Source organism: Mercenaria mercenaria, chromosome 4 (assembly GCF_021730395.1).
Source record: "Mercenaria mercenaria strain notata chromosome 4, MADL_Memer_1, whole genome shotgun sequence".
Classification (NCBI taxonomy): Eukaryota; Metazoa; Mollusca; class Bivalvia; order Venerida; family Veneridae; genus Mercenaria; species Mercenaria mercenaria.
The window spans coordinates 81,946,350-81,966,805 of record NC_069364.1 but is presented as its reverse complement, the minus strand read 5'-3'; the positions used below and the strand labels follow the sequence as shown (position 1 = coordinate 81,966,805).

Below are 20,456 nucleotides of genomic sequence, written 5' to 3'. Positions count from 1 at the left end.
AACATTCTGACCAAATTTTATGAAGATCCATTCAAAAGTATGGCTTCTAAAGAGGTCACAAGGTTTTTCTATTTTTAGACCTACTGACCTAGTTTTTGACCGCACGTGACCCAGTTTCAAACCTGACCTAGATATCATCAAGATGAACATTCAGACCAACTTTCATACAGATCCCATGAAAAATATGGCCTTTAGAGGTCACAAGGTTTTTCTATTATTTGACCTACTGACCTAGTTTTTGATATCACGTGACTCAGTTTCGAACTTGACTTAGATATCATCAAGGTGAACATTCTGACCAATTTTCATGAAGATCTTGTGAAATATATGGCCTCTAGAGAGGTCACAAGGTTTTTCTATTTTTAGACCTACTGGCCTAGTTTTTGACCGCATGTGACCCAGTTTCGAACTTGACCTAGATATCATCAAGGTGAACATTCTGACCAATTTTCATAAAGACCCCATGAAAAATGTGACCTCTAAAGTGGTCATAAGGTTTTTCTATTTTTGACCTACTGGCCTAGTTTTTGACGGCACATAACCCAGTTTAAAACTTGACCTAGATATCATCAAGGTGAATATTCTGACCAATTTTCATGAAGATCTTGTGAAATATATGGCCTCTAGAGAGGTCACAAGGTTTTTCTATTTTAAGACCTACTGACCTAGTTTTTGACCGCACGTGACCCAGTTTCGAACTTGACCTAGATATCATCAAGATGAACATTCTGACCAATTTTCATAAAGACCCCATGAAAAATGTGACCTCTAGAGTGGTCACAAGGTTTTTCTATTATTTGACCTACTGACCTAGTTTTTGGCGGCACGTAACCCAGTTTCCAACTTGACCTAGATATCATCAAGGTGAACATTCTGACCAATTTTCATGAAGATCTTGTGAAATATATTGCCTCTAGAGAGGTCACAAGGTTTTTCTATTTTTAGACCTACTGACCTAGTTTTTGATCGCACGTGACCCAGTTTCGAACTTGACCTAGATATTATCAAGGTGAACATTCTGGCCAATTTTCATAAAGACCCCATGAAAAATGTGACCTCTAGAGTGGTCACAAGCAAAAGTTTACGCACGGACACAAGCAGGGACGGACGTACGGACGGACGACGGACGCTGCACGATCACAAAAGCTCACCTTGTCACTTTGTGACAGGTGAGCTAATAATCCTTGATCCCTAAGTTAAATTGCTTAAACTTACTAAATTTACTCTAGGCAGAAAGTCCCTTTAAACATTGTATTGCTTTTTTTATCCAGCCAGTCTTAAGGGTATGCAGACATCTTATGGAACAATTTAACACAAACAGAGGAAGAGGGAGTTGGAGCAGATCAGTTGGAAGCAGCTCGTACTATTACAGAAGCCACGAAATTAGTCTGATTACCTTTTTTATAAAGAAACTGGTCTTAGATTATTTTTTTAAAGATTGTTAAAACTTTCTTTGGCAAGCTTTCATCTGAGAATGAATTCAGATAAATAAAAACAGTATATACTAGGTTAAATCACCTTTATTTCACAATGTGAAAAACAGCAACAAGAAAAAAAACAATAATAAGTATCTCTTTATACTTTTAAAGCTTACAACAGTTCTCATAAAAAGAAAGAAAACTGAAAAATCAGACAACAACAACAATATGTAAAATGTACAAAACTGCAGTATTGGTCAAATACTGAATATATTGACTAGATCATACAACTTTCACATAAAACTAATGGGCCAAAAATATCACAGTGGAACAATTGTGACGTTTGAAATACTAGGGAGCAAAAATACCCTTATGCTCTTGCACGTTTTCGTACTGTCATTCTTTTTTTCCCCTTCAGTCAAGGATGTTAATAACAAATCAAACCAGCCAGTAAACAATATTCATTTCATTATAAAGGCACCTAATTTTAAGTTATTTCTCACTGATATGCCATCAGTTTTCAGTGTTATAAAAACATTTTAATGACTTGAGGTAAATACAGTTATCTAGAATTCCAAGCGACCAAGCGTTTCACTTTGAGTTAACCAAAATTTGACTTAAAATTGTACTTTGTGCATGTGTTTCTGTGCTGGAACTTGAAAATGTTTTCTACATACCCAGAACTTTGAGATAAGCCAATACAAGTTTCAAGTTTATAAGCAAGTACACATAATTTACATAAACAATATTGCACATCAACAAAACCAACTGTGGTGCTACAACCCTCTATGGCATATAGAATAAATAAACAGAAGCACGTAAGTTACAATTTCTAAGTATTGCACAACAATTATGGAATAAACAATGGTAAAACTCTACAACCTACAATACTATAGAGTCTGAATGGTCCTATAGAAGTGGCAAGTACATGGTTCAATAACTGGTACCCTTGTAGAAATGGTAAGCCTATGGTTCAATATACAGCATATTTTATTTACAACCCTTCTTTAACAAACAAGAGATAGAAAAAAGCATGTGTTCAAAAGATATTGCAATAATTATATCAAAAATTATTACAGGACTCCTTATGTAAAATGCCAGTCCCTAGTTTGTGCTCTTGACTGGTCAATAGTTCAACATTAAATTTTGCAGGGCTCAAGTCAAAACATATGAAAGAAAATAACATGAAAATTTATTTTTGATGTCATTTATCATGTCTGACGCAGGAGTGTAATAAAGCCATTGCTTAACAAGAGCTGTCGGATGACAGCGCGCTCGACTATTCGAAGAATTCATTGAAGAATGTGGTTAAAATATTACCACAGATATTCAGACAAAAGAAAAAACAAGAGCACCGCCTTGCGGGTGCTGACGCTCATCTGATTTTTTTGTTTAATAGAAATATTGTCCTACCCATGATTTTCTAAGTCTAAAAAGGGCCATCATTCTTGCAAAAAGCAGGATAGAGTTATGTTTCTTGATGTACAGTGTCCACTTATGATGGTGAAAAACTGTTGCAAGTTTTAAAGCAATAGCTTTGACAGTTTATGAGAAAAGTTGACTTAAACATAATACTCAACCAAGAAAATGATTTTCTAAGTCCAAAAGGGGCAATAATTATTGCAAAAAGCAGGATGGAGTTATGTTGCTTGCTGTACAGGGTCAGCTTATGATGGTGAACAAGTGTTGCAAGTTTCAAAGCAATAGCTTTGATAGTTTAAGAGAAAAAGTTGACCTAAACATAAAACTTAAACCAAGAAATCTGATATTTTCTAAGTCCAAAAGGGCCATAAATCTTGCAAAAGCAGGACGGAGTTATGTTTCTTGCTATACAGGGTCAACTTATGATGGTGAACAAGTGTTGCAAGTTTTAAAGCAATAGCTTTGATAGTTTAGGATAAAAGCTGACCTAAACATAAAACTTAACCAAGAAAACTGATTTTCTAAGTCCAAAAGGGGCAATAAATCTTGCAAAAAGCAAGATGGAGTTATGTTTCTTGATATACAGGGTCTGCTTATGATGGTGAACAAGTATTCCAAGTTTCAAAGCAATAGCTTTGATAGTTTAGGAGAAAAGTTGACCTAAACATAAAACTTAACCAAGAAATCTGATATTTTCTAAGTACAAAAGGGGCCATAAATCTTGCAAAAAGCAAGATGGAGTTATGTTTCTTGCTATACAGGGTCAGCTTATGATGGTGAACAAGTATTCCAAGTTTCAAAGCAATAGCTTTGATAGTTTAGGAGAAAAGCTGACCTAAACATAAAACTTAACCAGGCAACGCCGACGCAGACGCCGACGCCGACAACCGCTCAAGTGATGACAATAACTCATCATTTTTTTTCAAAAAATCAGATGAGCTAAAAAAGATAAGACAAACAATGTTCCTGTATTTGTGGATTTCGATAAGTCTTGCACTAAATGGCAATGTGTGAACCAATTTCGAAGTTCAAAAAGGGCCATAATTCAGCCAAAATAGTTGTCAGAGTTATGTACTCTTGCCTACAAATTGAAATCATGATGATAAACAAGTGTTCAAAGTTTAAAAGCAATACGTCAAATAGTTTTGATGAAACGTGGACTTGTATGAAAACAGAACAAATTTCCAAGTCCAAAAAGGGCCATAATTCTGCCAAAATAGACGACACAATTATGTACTCTACAGATAGAGTCTATTAAACTGAACAAGTGATAAAAGTTTCAAAGCCATATGTCAAACACTTTACACAAAATATTAACTGGTACAAAAAACTTAACCCAGATTTCTTAGTCAAAAGGGGCCATAATTCAGCCAAAATCCTTGATGGAGTTATGTACTCTTGCCTATAACTGGACATGGTGATGGTTAACAGGTGTTAAAAGTTTCGAAGCTTTATCTCAAAAGACTTTGTCAAAATATGAACTGGTACGAAAAACTTAACCAAGATTTCTAAGTCAAAAAGGGCCATAATTCAGCCAAAATCCTTGGAGTTATGTTCTCTTGCCTTTAACTGGGCATGGTGATGGTAAACAAGTGTTGAAAGTTTCAAAGCTTTATCTCAAAAGACTTTGTCAAAATATGAACTTGTACGAAAAACTTAACCATGATTTCTAAGTCAAAAGGGGCCGTAATTCAGCCAAAATCCTTGATGAAGTTATGTGCTCTTGCCTATAACTGGTCATGGTGATGGTAAACAAGTGTTGAAAGTTTCAAAGCTTTATCTCAAAAGACTTTGTCAAAATATGGACTGGTACGAAAAACTTAACCAAGGTGTTATGCTGACGCCGTGGTGAGTAGGATAGCTTTACTTATTCTTCTAATAGTCGAGCTAAAAATGATAATACACTAGTGTAATAAAGTCTTGACGTCAACGTCATTTATAGTATAGGAGACGTTGGTCAAACTGACTTGTTTATATAGTAAAAGCGTAAAATTCAATATGAAAAGACACTAATGTAATATCCTCTATATAATAAAACACTAGCCCTTTGGACCTTGTGCAACAGCTCTGACTATTGACAGGCCAGCCATTCAGTAAGTATATACTGCTTCATACATGAATACTAAAACATAAAAAAAGCAATAAACAAAACAAATTTCAAAAGATTATGAAACTTCGCATTACATGTACTCAAACATTCATTTTAGTTTCATTTTCTGTTTTCTAGTTCTTTCAATATCAAAGTATAACAAAGTGTCCAACAACAACAACAACGATAAAAACAACCAGCGCCCAGTTTAAAGGTGGTCAATCACATTTAAGCAACATTTGACAGTTTTCATATACTAATATTCTGTTAGAGATTTTTTATGGAACAAAAAGACTCATTACACAGAGTTAGATCCCTATAGTATTGGAAATGTGTATTTTATTACTTTTTATGAAATTACCACTCTTTAATATAACAGTATTTATAAAGTGGACTGTTATTAATATAATTTCTAGTTTCACATTTGCATTTGATAAATATTGGGATATTTCAACAACCTACAACAAAAGGCAAGTTTTAAAACTGTGTGTAGCTTCGAAATTCATCTATTTTCAACCTACATGTATCTTGGTTGCACAACCAAAATAGACAATGGGAGGTAATAATAATTTAATAACTTGCATTCCTTTTAAATTTTGGCAAAATATGTACCTGTCAATGCAGGTCTTGGCCAACTTTGATACTGTAGTGTTTATATTCGTAATACTTGTTAGTCAAAATAGATTCATTTAATTTATACTTATGCTAAAATAACACTATCTTAGTTGGGCAACCAGGATAGGAAAATCAAATTTTAAAAATACTTCCAGTGAAAATCTGACGGGTATTAAGGACTCAATGAACATAAATAAATGTAAATGATCAGTTGGTTAAGTTTTGAACAAATCTATTAGTTGGCCAAAGTCTGATTAACCACCTTTGTCATCAAAATATAATCAGTCTTTGAACATAGTTACAAAGTTTGATATCAGAAACACTAAAACTAAATAATGAAGAGCAATACAATGTTCATTAAGCCAAGTACAGGGTACAATAAAAGCATTTTACATCTCAAATGATATTTATAACTAGGTCTTCACATGGAAACTATGAAATCCATAATGTCTACTAATTAATGATTATGCCTGCTGTACATTTTCTGGTTCTCAGTTCAGGGTTTAATTTACTCTTTTGCCATAGTCAGGTGAAACTTGAGTCCAGGCAGGTCAAATTTTGCAGACTTATCCATAAAGTGAAAAACTTGTCATTTTATACTTTTCAGGTGGTACATTGAAACACCTTTGTTTTGGTGGTATACTGAAACAGATACCTAAAATGGTATATTGACAAAGACACCTTTATTTCAGTGGTACACTAACAAAGACACCTTTACTTCAGTGGTACACTAACAAAGACACCTTTACTTTAGTGGTACACTAACAAAGACACCTTTATTTCAGTGATATATTGTAGGCTGACATAGACACCAGGTCTATTATTAACTTGGTGGTATATCAATAAATATCCCTTTACTTATGTTCAACATTGAAAACATTTTGGTTGTATATTAAACCAAACATCTTTATTTTGGTGGTATATTGATAATTCTAACACGACCAGCAAATAACCTATAACCCATGCGCATGCAAAGTAGTGACGTCATCCTTTATGTATAGTATGATCCATGTGTGTAGCACGAAGTGTAGTTCATGTTGTAAAAAGTAGTTACCATTTTTTCTAACACTGCTGATACTAGTATGTCGTGTTAGAATCGAAATAACAAGTTCCAAAGTGTGATTTATCGTAAAATAACCCGAGTTATTGAAAATAACAGCCTACGGCCTTACATTGAAACAGACATCTGTATTTTGGTGGTACCTTGAAATAAACACCTGTATTTTGGTGGTATATTTAATCAAACACCTTTATTTTGGTGGTATATTGAAATGAATCCTAGGATGTTCCTTCACAGTGAAGTGTATTCCCTGGTCAGAGTGCAGGGAGTTGTTAGATCTAGCCAAGTGGTTATCATAAGTCAATCTCGACTCCGCATTCAGCAAATCAACTTCCTCCTCGGTTGCTGAGTAGGGGCCTAAAAATAATCAAATATTTAAAATCAATATTGCAATACAAAATGTCCATACACATACTAAAACAGGCAATCTCTGATGTATTTATTATTTCTCTGCAAATAATGACAACTTTTCTCAAAAATGGAATAAAACAACTTTGGTAAGAAAGATTTTTTTAACAAGAGCTGTCACTATTGGTGACAAATGCCCCCGAAGTAGGCCCAAGAATGCCACAGTTGTATTCGCAAAAAATCACATATCATTTTGTAACCTTGACCTAAGAGGCCTTGGTCATACGTGTGACACATCTTCTCAATATGGTTAACATTTGTGTCAAATTATTCTCAAATCCCTTGATAAATGGCAGAGATATGGACCAGACAAGAAACACCTTTGACTTCTAAGTGTGACCTTGACCTTGGAGCTAGGGGTCTGGGTCTTGCACATGACACCTCATCTTATTTTAGGGAATATTTATGCCAAGTAATTTCAAAATCCCTTCATCAATGGCAGAGTTATGGACCGGACAAGAAACAGACCATGTTAACCTTTGACCTCTAAGTGTGACTTTGACCTTTGAGCTAGGGGTCTGGGTCTTGCTCATGACACATCATTTCATTATGGTGAACATTTATGCCAAGTAATTTTAAAATCCCTTAATGAATGGCAGAGTTATGGACCGGACACGAAACATACCCTGTTAACATTTGACTTCTAAGTGTGACCTTGACCTTGGAGCTAGAGGTCTGGGTCTTGCGCATGACAATCCCTCATTATGGTGAACATTTTTGCCAAGTTCTTTCAAAATCCCTTCATGGATGGCAGAGTTATGGACCAGACACGAAACAGACCATGTTAACCTTTGACCTCTAAGTGTGACCTTGACCTTGGAGCTAGGGGTCTAGGTCTTGCGCATGACACTTCATCTCATTATGTTGAACATTTATGCCAAGTTATTTCAAAATCCCTTTATGGATGGAAGAGTTACAGCCCGTACAAGAATTTACCGGATGCACGCAAGGACGGACGAACAGTGCAATTTTAATATGCCCACCTTCGGGGGCATAAAAATCAAAAACATACAAATCAATACCCATAAGGATCTCTGAACTGGTATTGATAATTAAAATAAAGATCACAATGACTATCATTTTATCCTATTTTTATAGAACATCTAATATCAAGCTTTTAGAAAAACTTCTAAATGATTGTTCTGAAGTTTCAAGATATTTGTCAAAATAGCAATCACTTGAAAAAATTGATATAAGGTCCAACTTGTGCCAATGGACTTCTTTCATAAGTGGTCACCTGCCATTGTCAGTCACTCTGACCTCAGCCCCAACTCCCTTATGCATCTTCTGTCACCATTTAACAGTCACACTACACCTATTTTCTACTCAACAATAGATGTGGGGTCAAGATTATGAAAACAATCATACTTTTTAGTTTTTGCTAATCATAAAATACCAGAAGTATCCTCCATTTAGTAACATCAGTCAACATTATTTATACTTTGGCCAAATTTTATAGTTACATACTATACTGTTCACAGAAAATATTTGCACTCCTGAAAAATTCCCTACCTGTGTTAAGTGGTCATCTGTTTTAAAATGCCAAGTTGGCCTTTTCCCTTGACTGGCTGCTTAACAAAAGTTTGACTGTAACACCCGATTATGTTGTTACAGGATGTGACTCAGACACTGTAACATGTAACACTTACCTTCACTCTCTTCCTGTTCCTCCACTAGACATGCGTCATTGTACTCCCCTCTAACATTTGTCTGTCCAGTTAGCGCCCCGTGTGCCGACAGCTGGGCCAATGTCCTCCGTAAGTCACCAACTTTTCCACATGGGTCCAACATTAAAGGTATGTCTGTATCCTTAGATCGCTCTTGGCTTGGATCCTAAGCAAAGATATAACAGCTATATAAATATTGTTGCTGTTCTACCACTTTACTAAAGTCTAAGGTGGTGCAGGAATGTTACAATGAAAACATTACATGCAACACTGGATATACATTGTAGCAGAAAGTTGACAATGAACCTGAATCTGGAGCAACTCAAACAAAATTCTATGATTCTAGTTGATTTTGAAGATAAGAAATCATATTCTGATGAAGGTGCTAGAAAAATAGTGAGAAGTACCGGGAATCAACAAGCAAATTTGATGAATTGGAATCCCCCGCCCAAAGGGTCTGTGGTGAGGAACGGCAAAACAATACATCTGGCAAAAAGTTAAGAATGTTACAAAGAAGCAAATAATTTCATTAGTCAAAATCAAATTAACAGAAAATGAAGGCTTTTTTTTGTTGGGGTGGGTGGGTGAGGGTACAAAACTTTACATGTTGATTATACATATTGATGGAAAATTAAAAATGAAAAAAATGGGGGGGGGGGGGGGGGGGGGAGGATTACATGATCGGGGTGATGATCATGACTGGGTGGAGGAGTGAGGTGAGAGAATGGTACAACTTTGCATCTTTGCATGTTGATAAATATTCACAGAAGGTTTGAAAAAATAGAAATAAACAAGAGCTGTCACTAATGGTGACAAATGCCCCCGCAGCACCTTGACCTTTAACCTGGTGACCTTGACCTTTGACCTGGTGACCCCAGTCAATAGGGGTCGTGTTCTCTATAAGTACTATTAGCATGTGAAGTTTGAAGGTCCTGGGTGCAGTGGTTCGCGAGTAAAGTGCCTTCATGCAAAAAGTTAACATTAGCCCCTGTGACCTTGACCTTTGACCTGGTGACCTCAAAGTCAGTAGGGGTTGTGTACTCAATAAGTACTATCAACATGTGAAGTTTGAAGGTCCTGGGTGCAGTGGTTCGCGAGTAAAGTGCCTTCATGCAAAAAGTTAACATTGGCCCCTGTGACCTTGACCTGGTGACCCCAAAGTCAGTAGGGGTCGTGTACTCAATAAGTACTATCAGCATGTGAAGTCTGAAGGTCCTGGGTGCAGTGGTTCGCGAGTAAAGTGCCTTCATGCAAAAAGTTATCGTTGTGACGAACTAACGAACTAACTAACGAACAGAAGGACAGTTGAAAACTAATATGCCTCTCTTCGGGGGCATAAAAAAAGGAATGAAAAAAAAAAAAATTAGTGGGGGCGGGGTGGGGGGAGGGGGTGTGACCAAGGCAAGGTGGCGACCAGGTGTGGGTACAAAACTTTACATGTTTATCATAAATGTTCATGGAAAAGAATGAAAGAAGTTTAATGAAGTTCTTCCAATTGGTTGGTTTGTTATGTACAAATCTGTGGATTTTTAATTAAACAATTAAAGGGCAATAACTCTATGAAAAATTGACCAATAAAAAAAGAAAATGATAGGCATCATCAAAGTCTGTTGGTTCATATTTATTTCAAGTTTCATGAAATTCTACAAACTTGTTACTGAGAAATGGCTGCAGACGTGTATTTTTCATTAAATCAAGGGCAATAACTCTAAGGGAAATTGACCAATCCAAAAAAAAAAACTTGACGGGCATCACTGCAGTATGTTGGCTCATGTTTATTTCAAGTTTGATGAAATTCTACCTGCTAGTTACTGAGAAATGGCTGCGGACGGATATTTTTGTGCTTTTTTCATTAAATCAAGGGCAATAACTCTAAGGGAAATTGACCAATCAAAAAAAACTTGAAGGGCATCATCGCAGTATCTTGGTTCATGTCTATTTCAAGTCTATTTCAAGTTTGATCAAATTCTACCTGCTAGTTACTGAGAAATGGCTGCGGACAGACATTTTTCATTAAATCAAGGGCAATAACTCTAAGGGAAATTGACCAATCAAAAAAAAACAACTTGACAGGCATCATCGCAGTATGTTGGTTCACGTTTTTTCGAGTTTCATGAAATTCTACCAGGTAGTTACTGAGAAATGACTGCGGACGGACAACGCCATTTCAATACCCACCTCCCGATTTCATCGGCGGGGGATAATAAATAAGTACATTGTCAATTCTATTAGCCACAATAATACACATGATCTTATTTCATATTTCACCTTGACTCTGCTGTTGAGAGCATACAACTTGTTAGTAATGTCCCGCCCCATGATCGTATTGAGTACAGTAGCCAGAAAAGGTTCCTTCATGAGAAGATATTCAAGTGACTGTCGAGGCCAGTAGAGGTAGCGACAGGTTGTGGCAGCATACACTGACACCTGCAGCAAAAAAAATTTCCTTCATCAGATTAAATGAAAACAAGTTTAATAATTCTACACATATTGATTTCACCAAGAATTTCTGCAAGTTGTGATCTACAGTTTACTAGGAAACCACCACATTCAAAGCTTTATAGGGAGTATAATCTATTGTTTTTTCTATGTACTACATTGCTTTGAAAAAGTACATCTAAAGTAACTCAAAGACATTACTTTGATCATACACTAAAGTGACTTGCTCACAGGTTTTCTATGTACTACAATACGTTGACAGTACACTAAAAAGACTCCCTCACTGTTTTCTGTGCAATACAATATTTTGACCTTACACTTCTATGCACTACATTACCTTGACCATACACTAAAGTATCTCACTCACAGTTTTCTATGTACTACATTACTTTGAACATACATGAAAGTGGCTCACTCACTGTCATGCTATGCACTACATTACCCCGACCGTATAAGAAAGTGGCCCATTCATAAGTTTTTTATGTACTACATAACTTTGAACATATACTAAATTCACTAACTCACAGTTTCTATGCAGGACAATACTTTGACCATATAATGTACACTGAAATGACTCACTCACAAGTTTCCTATCTAATACATGTCTATTGATTAATCTGTCCATACACGAAAGTGACACACTCACAGTTTTCTATGTACTACAGTACATTGACTGTACACTAAAGTGACTCACTAACACTACATTATTTTGACTGTACATTTTGTTAAGACTTGTATTTTGTAAAAGTGGCCTTTTATTTTCTCAAAGTATCCTAGGTAATGAAAAGAATCTAAGAGTATACATGTGTCTAACACATTTTTGGAAAGACAAGTCAAATTAACACTCTTCATAAATTTAAAACTTTTTTTTCTGTTCTGTTGTTACTTTCAATGTTAAAAAGGCATCTGATAATAAATTCTGTGTAAATAAAAACCATTTGACATTTTTAAAAAAAATCCCCACAAACGGTGACTGTGAAGAATTAATCATTTTTGAGAACTGACAGATGTAACTAGACTGTTGAACGAAATTATCTGTCTCATACTTGTTCACAATTTGTATAAATCAAAATACACAATTAGAAAATTCAACAAATATACTGTGAAATCATTAATATTCGTGGGGGACTAATTTTCATGGATTTTGTGGTTGAGTCAATCCACAAAATTTAATCCCAATGAACAAGTAAAATTCCTATTCAAATTCCCATGTTCAAATGTTGAAATCCACAAATTCATATCCCCACAAAATTGCTGTTTTGACCAAAACCTCGAAATTTCATGCCCACAAAATTATATGATTTTACAGTAGTGTGTATTATTGCAGAAACTGGAACATAGTAAAGTACACGGCCAGTAACAACATATTAAGGTAGTTCTGCATGTTCGGATCAAAATATTTTCTACAATGTAGAATTTGATTAAACCCTGTTTTTTTCCAAAAGTTCTGAATATACTTAGAGAATTCTGCAAATAAAAAAGATAGATTCATGTGCTTGATTTTTTGCTAGACTGATTTGAAAAAATTGGACCTCACGCAAGTTTTCATAATGCGAGTCAATGGGAAAATCACAATTTTCATAACATTTTCACAAATAGAAAATTTTCTACAATGTAGATTTTAATGGAACTTCTCACAGTTGTAAATAAACATATGATCTATAATGTGGTGAAATAAAATGTATTGATCCGTGTGCTTATTTTTGAGATATTTGACTATAATTAAAGTGAATAGCACATTTAAAGCTAATTTCAGTACATTATTTAGAATTATTTAATGTGTCAGATGTTTTAATATCATAGTTTAACTTTAGAAAGATACTAACCTTACTATTTTTATTAGGGATGGCAACGAGTACTGATTTTGGTACTCATGTACTCGCCGATTTTTTCGATCGAGTACTCGGTTACTCGTTAAAAGTGGTGTCCATAACCGGAACAGGCGAGAATCGACTGTATTTAGCCTTTGTTCACTATTAAAGGAAGATAATTCAAAATCATAAGTTGTTTCACCATGGCTCCCGTAAGCAGTGATATAATGTTTCAAAACCATTTTTGTTGGATACAGTTGTAAATAATTACATTGGGCTAAAGGGAAAACTCAAGAATGTAAAACCAACACAGATGATAACAGTTGATTGATATATTACAAGTAACATTTTACGTCCACATGTAATAACATAAGAAATATCAAAACACAAAAAAAAATTGTCTTTAAGTTTCTTGTTAGCTATGCTATATTTCAAACTGCAAGCAAACTGCGGTCGGCATAAAATTGGACTGGTTTACTTTTTAAATTATAAATGGCATGTTCTTAATCTTTATGATGTACCGCTGCTTTTAACGTTTGCACACTGACGTGGTGTGATTTTCTAATTGTTTATGATAGAAGCGGTATGGCAATAAGCAGCATAATTACAATTTACAGTGATCACAACTTTTCAAGCAGGTGTTACCTGTCAGGGGTCATTATTGACCACTGTGCATTGATTCACACCTTTGTGTTTGTATAATCTGGGTAACTGATCGAAAAGATGTTAGGTAGACACTTTGGTGTTGGTTAAACAGCCGTGTTAAAACTGAGGTGTTTCTAGTCTGCAAGTACTTAGTTAACTGGTTAACCACTCCCATCCCTAATATTAATAAATTTACTCACGGGTTGCCATTAATTCATAAAATGATTTTCATTTCTATCTGCCAAATCCAGCCTTTATTCTACGTTTTCCAGTCAAATGACGTTACGCCATCACTTCCAGTAAATCAAACATGCAGAACTACCTTAAACTGAACTCCAGATGAAGTTGCTATAAAACGTATCATGAGAACCAGTCTGATAATTCTAAAAATCAATGTGACATTTACATGCTTTCAACTACCTGAAATTTCTCATCCCCAGTAACACTACTTTCAAATTCAGGAGAGTCAATGAATTCCATCTCCTGTACGAGGTGTAACAGATTACGGTGGCTGTAAACTTTCATCCTGAAGCATACAAGTATGTGTTACAAGTGTAAACATTGAAAAATATTGAAACTATTAGTTTATGAATTTCCCTGGTGTAACATACTTTTCTTAATTTTTCTCATAAGAAATCATTTTGAAACTAGAGTAATGTCCAATTTGTACAACAAAATATTGTATGACACATGCCATAACAAGGTAAATAACTGAACTACATGTATAACAAAGCTATAATATACATAACTAGGTTTGGCACTGATCACTCCTGTGAAGTCTGGTAGAATTCTAATCACTGGTCTACTCTAGAAGCAACAATTACATCACAGCTTTTGACAATCAAGGGCCATAACTATGCTTAAATTTGTTATTATTTTTATCATTACACTTAGTGGGAGACATTACTTAATTAGGGGGAGACTTAGATATTACTTAATATCAAAGTTACTACTTTCCTTTCATGTGAATTTGATGGAATCTGAAGAGATGAATACACAGGATACTGGGGTACTCGTGATAATGTTAAGTCCAAATAAGAGGTTCAAATGGACAAATAATAATATATAAGATGCTCGCTTATGAGGATCCTGACCTTTTGACCTTGCCTTTGAGAAATTTTAATGAAAAGCCAATTAACAGCTCATTAAAAATAACTTAAAGCTTTTTATCTGTTATAGCCCCAAAAATGCATAACCATTTAAACAAACAAAGGGTGCTACAGATTTAGGGGTGACTATTGAGGCCAATTTTGACTATTGCAATACTACTGATATTGCTGAAAAACTATTGCGATACTATTCTACTGCAGGTTACTATTGCAATACTATTGCAATAGTTATCGGCCACCATGTTTTATACAGTAAAACTACCAACTGGCATTGTTACTCAATGTAAGACACGGCACTGTTTATAATTGCTGTTAATACACATTGAGATACATGTTTGTATAACTGAAATGGACAGCAATAAAATCTAACATTAACTATTTTTAACATTTTTTCTATTTCTTGCCTTCCTTGGCTTTGAAACAATAAGTAAAACAATAAACCTATGCAAGGTATACTCAAACGAATCGGCCATTTTGTTGCGAATGTCAACAATTTAACGAATTTAATAACCCAAATCATCGAAAAAGACGAAAATTGACGGATCGGACTAAGGTGTACCAGCACTAAATGAAGGGCCCTACCGAACAGTTTGCTATATCATACAAGTAACCTACTTTCTCCATTGTACATTTTCTCATTTAAGATTAACAGGTTATTTAAATATATTCAATCAAAGTTTCTCAGAAACCAAATTTATTTATTTTCTCCCAGACTTCCCAGTCCTTTGTGGAAGTTTATTTCCGTGAGGGTAACTACTGTAATGGAGACGTAAACATTTTCCAAAGCGCAAATGAAAGCTGGCTCTGTTTCTTGGTTTATAAATTATAAATTATTTCTGTATTTACTAAAATTGACTAAAATTTTAAAACTATCGAAACTTTCGATTGTTGAAGGAACTATCGGCGATTGTTATTGGATCATGACTTTTCTATCGATGCATACTATTGGGACACTATCGCAATGCATCGATATTTCGATGTATCGTTACACCCCTATACAGATTATTTGGTTCATCAAGTGCTTCATGAGAAGAAGTTGTTTAAAAATATTTCTGCAACACTTACCTGCAGTCAAGCAGACACATCTGAATAAAACTGAGAAAGATCCATCCCAAGAATGCTACAGACCAAGTTTAGTAAAGATCTTTTAAGCAGTTTAAGTGAATGTTTTTTTTATATCTTAGTTCTGGCTGCCCCTAAAAGGCATTCAGTTTCATTTGAATAGGACGGAAAATGTAGGAGTTGAGTACACAATAAAGTGAAATTGACAGGATAGTTCAAACATTATAAATATATTTTCTTTCAAAGGCATCAACATGGCTTTTAATGAGTCCTTGAAACATGAGGGCCACGATGGCCCTACATCGCTCACCAGAGCTGATCTGGCCTATTGACCTAGTTTTTGACCCACATGACCCAGTTTCAAACTTGACCTAGAGATCATAAAGACAAACATTCTGAACAAGTATCATAAATACTGGGTCACAACTGTGGCCTCAAAGAGTGTTCACAAGGCAAATATTGATAGACGATGCACGTCACACGCCAAAAGATGCCGGACAATGACTGGTCACAATAGCTCACCTTGAGCACTTTGTGCTCTGGTGAGCTAAAATGGTAAATCCACAGTTATTATTTTACCCGCATAACAATATGATAGTTATAATACTCACGTTCCAGAAACAAGCAGTCCGAGACGATCAGTTTTAGTTATACCTTGTGCAGCATATGCATCACCTTCATACAATGTGGATTCCAGACAAAAGTTCTTGTCTATCAACTTCTTGAATAATCTCCTACAAGGCAAGCATATGATACTCCAGACAAGAGGGCTATGATGGCCCTATATAGCTCACCTGTTATCATTGCACTTGAGGAAAGGTCCTAAAAAAAAAATATCTAAGTCGAAAGGACAGGAACAAGTTACTAAAAATAAGCTATTTATAGTAACGTAAAAGGAAAGTAATTAAAAAAAAACATTGTAAGTGAACAAAAGAAGGACCTGCCAAATAAATCTGTTGACATAAATGAAATTTCAGATCAGTATCTTCATTTGTTATGGAGATATACCCATTTTAATTTGAAATAAAGGGAGGTAATTTGACATAAAATCAGTCCATAGTTATCTACCCGGATTGTCTCAGTCCAACTCATAACAATAATGAAATTTCAAATAAGTCCTATAAGTACTTACTGATATAAATCCATTTTGATTACAATCAGGGGAGGTAATCAGATATAAAATAACTCTGGAACCTACGATTGGATCTGATTTGTCATGGAATCCAAGATTTATTGTTGTTGAAGATATTTTGGAAGTTTGTATCAAATTAAAACTATAAATGAAGTCTCTATATGGCTGCAAAAGCCAAAATAGCCAATTTTGGACCTTTAAGGGGCCATAACTCTGGAACCCATGATGGAATCTCACCAGTTCAAGAAAGGAAGCAAGATCTTGTGGTGATACAAGTTGTGTGCAAGTTTGGTTAAAATCAAATCATAAATAAAGCTGCTATTGTGCAGACAAGGTCAAAATAGCTAATTTTGGCCCTTTCAGAGGCCATAACTCTGGAACCCATTAAGGGATCTGGCCGGTTCAAGAAAGGAACCGAGATCTTATGGTGACACAAGTTTTGTGCAAGTTTGATTAAATTCAAATCATAAATGAAGCAGCTATTGTGCAAACAAGGTCAAAATAGCTAATTCTGGCCGTATCAGGGGCCATAACTCTGGAACCCATAATGGAATCTCGCCAGTTCAAGAAAGGAACCAAGATCTTATGCTTATACAAGTTGTGTGCAAGTTTGGTTAAAATAAAATCATAAATGAAGTTGCTATAGTGCAGACAAGGTCAAAATAGCTAATTCTGGCCTTTTCAGGGGCCATAACCCTGGAACCCATAATGGAATCTGGCCAGTTCAAAAAAGGAACCAAGACCTTGTGGTGATACAAGTTGTGTGCAAGTTTGGTTAAAATCAAATCATAAATAAAGCTGCTATTGTGCAGACAAGGTCAAAATAGCTAATTTTGGCCCTTTCAGGGGCCATAACTCTGGAACCCATTATGGGATCTGGCCAGTTCAAGAAAGGAACCGAGATCTCATGGTGATACAAGTTGTGTGCAAGTTTGGTTAAAATAAAATCATAAATGAAACCACTATCGCGCAGACAAGAAATTGTTGACGGATGCACGCACGCACAGACAACGGACAAAGGGTGATCACAAAAGCACACCTTGTCACTATGTGACAGGTGAGCTAATAAAAAGGATATAGTTATAAATATTTCATTTTAATTGCTGAATGAAAGTGGCTTTCTTTAGTTTTTATGTACAGATAAATTTTCAAATATTGTAACATTAAAATTTCCACTAGGTAGAGTATAAAAAGTACAGGCCTTTGAAACTGATTCAGTAACTACTCAATCAAGTTAGCAATTTTTATCAAAATGAGCTGATTTTTTCAAAGCTCGTGCAAAATGAAAGACAGAATATGATCAAGAAATCCATGATTTGTGCTAGCCAATCACATCATGCAAAGGTTTTGTAAAATTTCTATAATAAAAAAAAAACAACTGTGATTTTGCCTCATTTCTACATTTTTCCCAATCAAAATGACATTGTTAATGATATACCACCATCAGACACTTTTAGAAGGGTGTACAGTTAATATCTGGATTTTGCAAAATAAAGTCACAGTTAGTGAAAACCCTGATGCTTTAGGTTTAAGCTTCAGCCTGCCAACGGCAAGTTATTCTGCCTTTGCGACCAGTGCAGACCAAGATCAGCCTGCACTGATGTGCATACCTGGAGACATTCATTGGTTGGAACACAGTCTGATACAGTCTTTCAATGTTCTCCTCAAACTTTATAGGTTTGATGTTGTAAAGTATCATCAATGTCTGGATGATGTTTATAATCATGAACGCAAAGTTCCAGGAAAAATAGTCCGGAGCACATAATACAATCCAGGCCCATACTGACAGCAACAGGAAACCTGAAAGATAGTAAACAAGAACCTTGATGAAGACTTAACGAAAGCAAACATCAGCTCATAAATAACGCTATAATACACATACATGTATAAATGGATTGCACTTGTGAGTGTCCCAATTGTGAGAACATTTGGTGAAAGTTACACTCCAATACCTATCAGTTATGACCACCAGTACTGTAACAGTTAAAATAAGCCTCCACAGTCATTTCTATTCAAAATTGTTTTCAAAAGAACTATCCTTATTTCATCAGTTATTGCACCTATGATCAACTAGACATGACATATATTTAATCTTGAAGTCCTAGTAAAATTTGCTATTAAAATTTCAATCTCTAACTCAACTGGTACCGTAAACAGTTTTGTAAACATTAGGCCTGATCTTAACAACTGTATCACTGATTCTACTAAATCCTGGCATTCTACATATTCAATAATAAAACAAAAAAACAATAGACAATTAAACTGTTGAAAGTTTCAGTATGTCAATTTCTTTTACAGCACAACTGTTTTACAAATCCAATTCATTTAAAGGAAATAAAGTTACATACTGATCACAAATGCTGTATGTAAGAACAGAACTCCATGCTTTATATGGGGTGACAACAGCCCAAGGAACAAAACTGCATTGGCAACCTAGTCAAAAAGAAAGTATGAAAACATGCATTGTTGAAATACATCAGTATCTTAAAACAAAAATTTATTCCAGCTTTAAATGATACTGTCAAATAAGATGGTCTGTATGTAATAAAGGGTTCTGGCATTGGACTGCTACATCTTAGGGCCACAATTCAGAAACCTAAATCCAGACCTTCAGAAAAAGCACAGGCAAAAAATCAAATTACTTTAATCCTTCATTTATTAAATAATCAAGGCCTTTGAAATGCTCATCATTTGATTTACCACAGTTCAGAGTTCAAATATGCAGGAATTGAACCACCAGGGTGTCAGTCCGAGTTCTGACTGAATTCTGAACCATGGTATATCAGACGATAAACAACAGTAAGGCATTGTTTATTTTCAATTTAACATGCTCATTTAAGCATGATGGCATAAATTATGCTGGATTTATTTCATCAAAATAGGAATGAGTCAGACATCATGGAGCCATTTGATATCATGACTAAAGTGATATTGTTCTCTCAATGGTCAGTGCATGAATCTTTGTTTAGTGCAGAATATACAATGCTTAATTCCTTCTTTGTATAACTGACAAACAAATCCACATTTGAATACATAATTTCATGTGAAAAGAAAAGAAAACCGGTTAGATATTTTCTCTTGAATACTTGCTGTATATTATGTAAAGATCAATACCTGAAATAAGGTGTGGTTTGGTGGCTTCCATGACAAGCAGCCCAAAGCCATGGAACTCCAGTTTGTGGAAATAAGCGAGTCATTACCAAACACAGCATCAACAATCCTCAGAGTTGTATGAGTGTTTCCAATCAAACTAGTAGTAGAAGTAATATTCTCTACCAACATTGGGCCAGCAGTGACATTCTCAGCAAACACTGCGGATGTTGCAGAAATGTTCATCCTCAGTTATTGAAAACACACTGGCATCTGTAACGTAAGAAAGACAGAATAAAAAGCAATATAAATTTTAACGTAATAAACTGATGCAGCAATTACACAAGTTGCATGTATTTAATTATATTATCAAAATTAATCAAATGTCAACATTTCACTTTTAATTCACTTAAAATCTCTTAATATTCAATATACATTTATTGTACTCCTTAAGGAGGGAGGTGGGGGGTGTGGATGGTTCAAGTTTCA

At 35.1% G+C, this 20,456-nt stretch overlaps 1 protein-coding gene across 4 annotated transcripts in view; it reads right to left on the bottom strand.

The window, feature by feature from the left end:
- Window positions 1-3,224: 3,224 nt before the first annotated feature.
- LOC123552293 (popeye domain-containing protein 3-like) overlaps window positions 3,225-20,456 on the bottom strand; it is a 41,455-nt gene continuing 24,223 nt past the window's right edge. For 3 of the 4 annotated variants that reach the window (XM_045341836.2, XM_045341837.2, XM_045341839.2), the window contains 8 exons: window positions 19,992-20,240; window positions 19,226-19,310; window positions 18,488-18,677; window positions 16,357-16,479; window positions 13,995-14,100; window positions 10,948-11,106; window positions 8,662-8,845; window positions 3,225-6,961 (listed from right to left, as the gene is read on the bottom strand). In XM_045341836.2, the coding sequence (XP_045197771.2) occupies window positions 6,795-6,961; window positions 8,662-8,845; window positions 10,948-11,106; window positions 13,995-14,100; window positions 16,357-16,479; window positions 18,488-18,677; window positions 19,226-19,310; window positions 19,992-20,213 (1,236 nt within the window). In that variant the 5' untranslated portion in view covers window positions 20,214-20,240 and the 3' untranslated portion in view covers window positions 3,225-6,794. The remainder of the gene's footprint in view (window positions 6,962-8,661; window positions 8,846-10,947; window positions 11,107-13,994; window positions 14,101-16,356; window positions 16,480-18,487; window positions 18,678-19,225; window positions 19,311-19,991; window positions 20,241-20,456) is intronic. The other variant, XM_045341840.2, reaches the window with a different exon arrangement.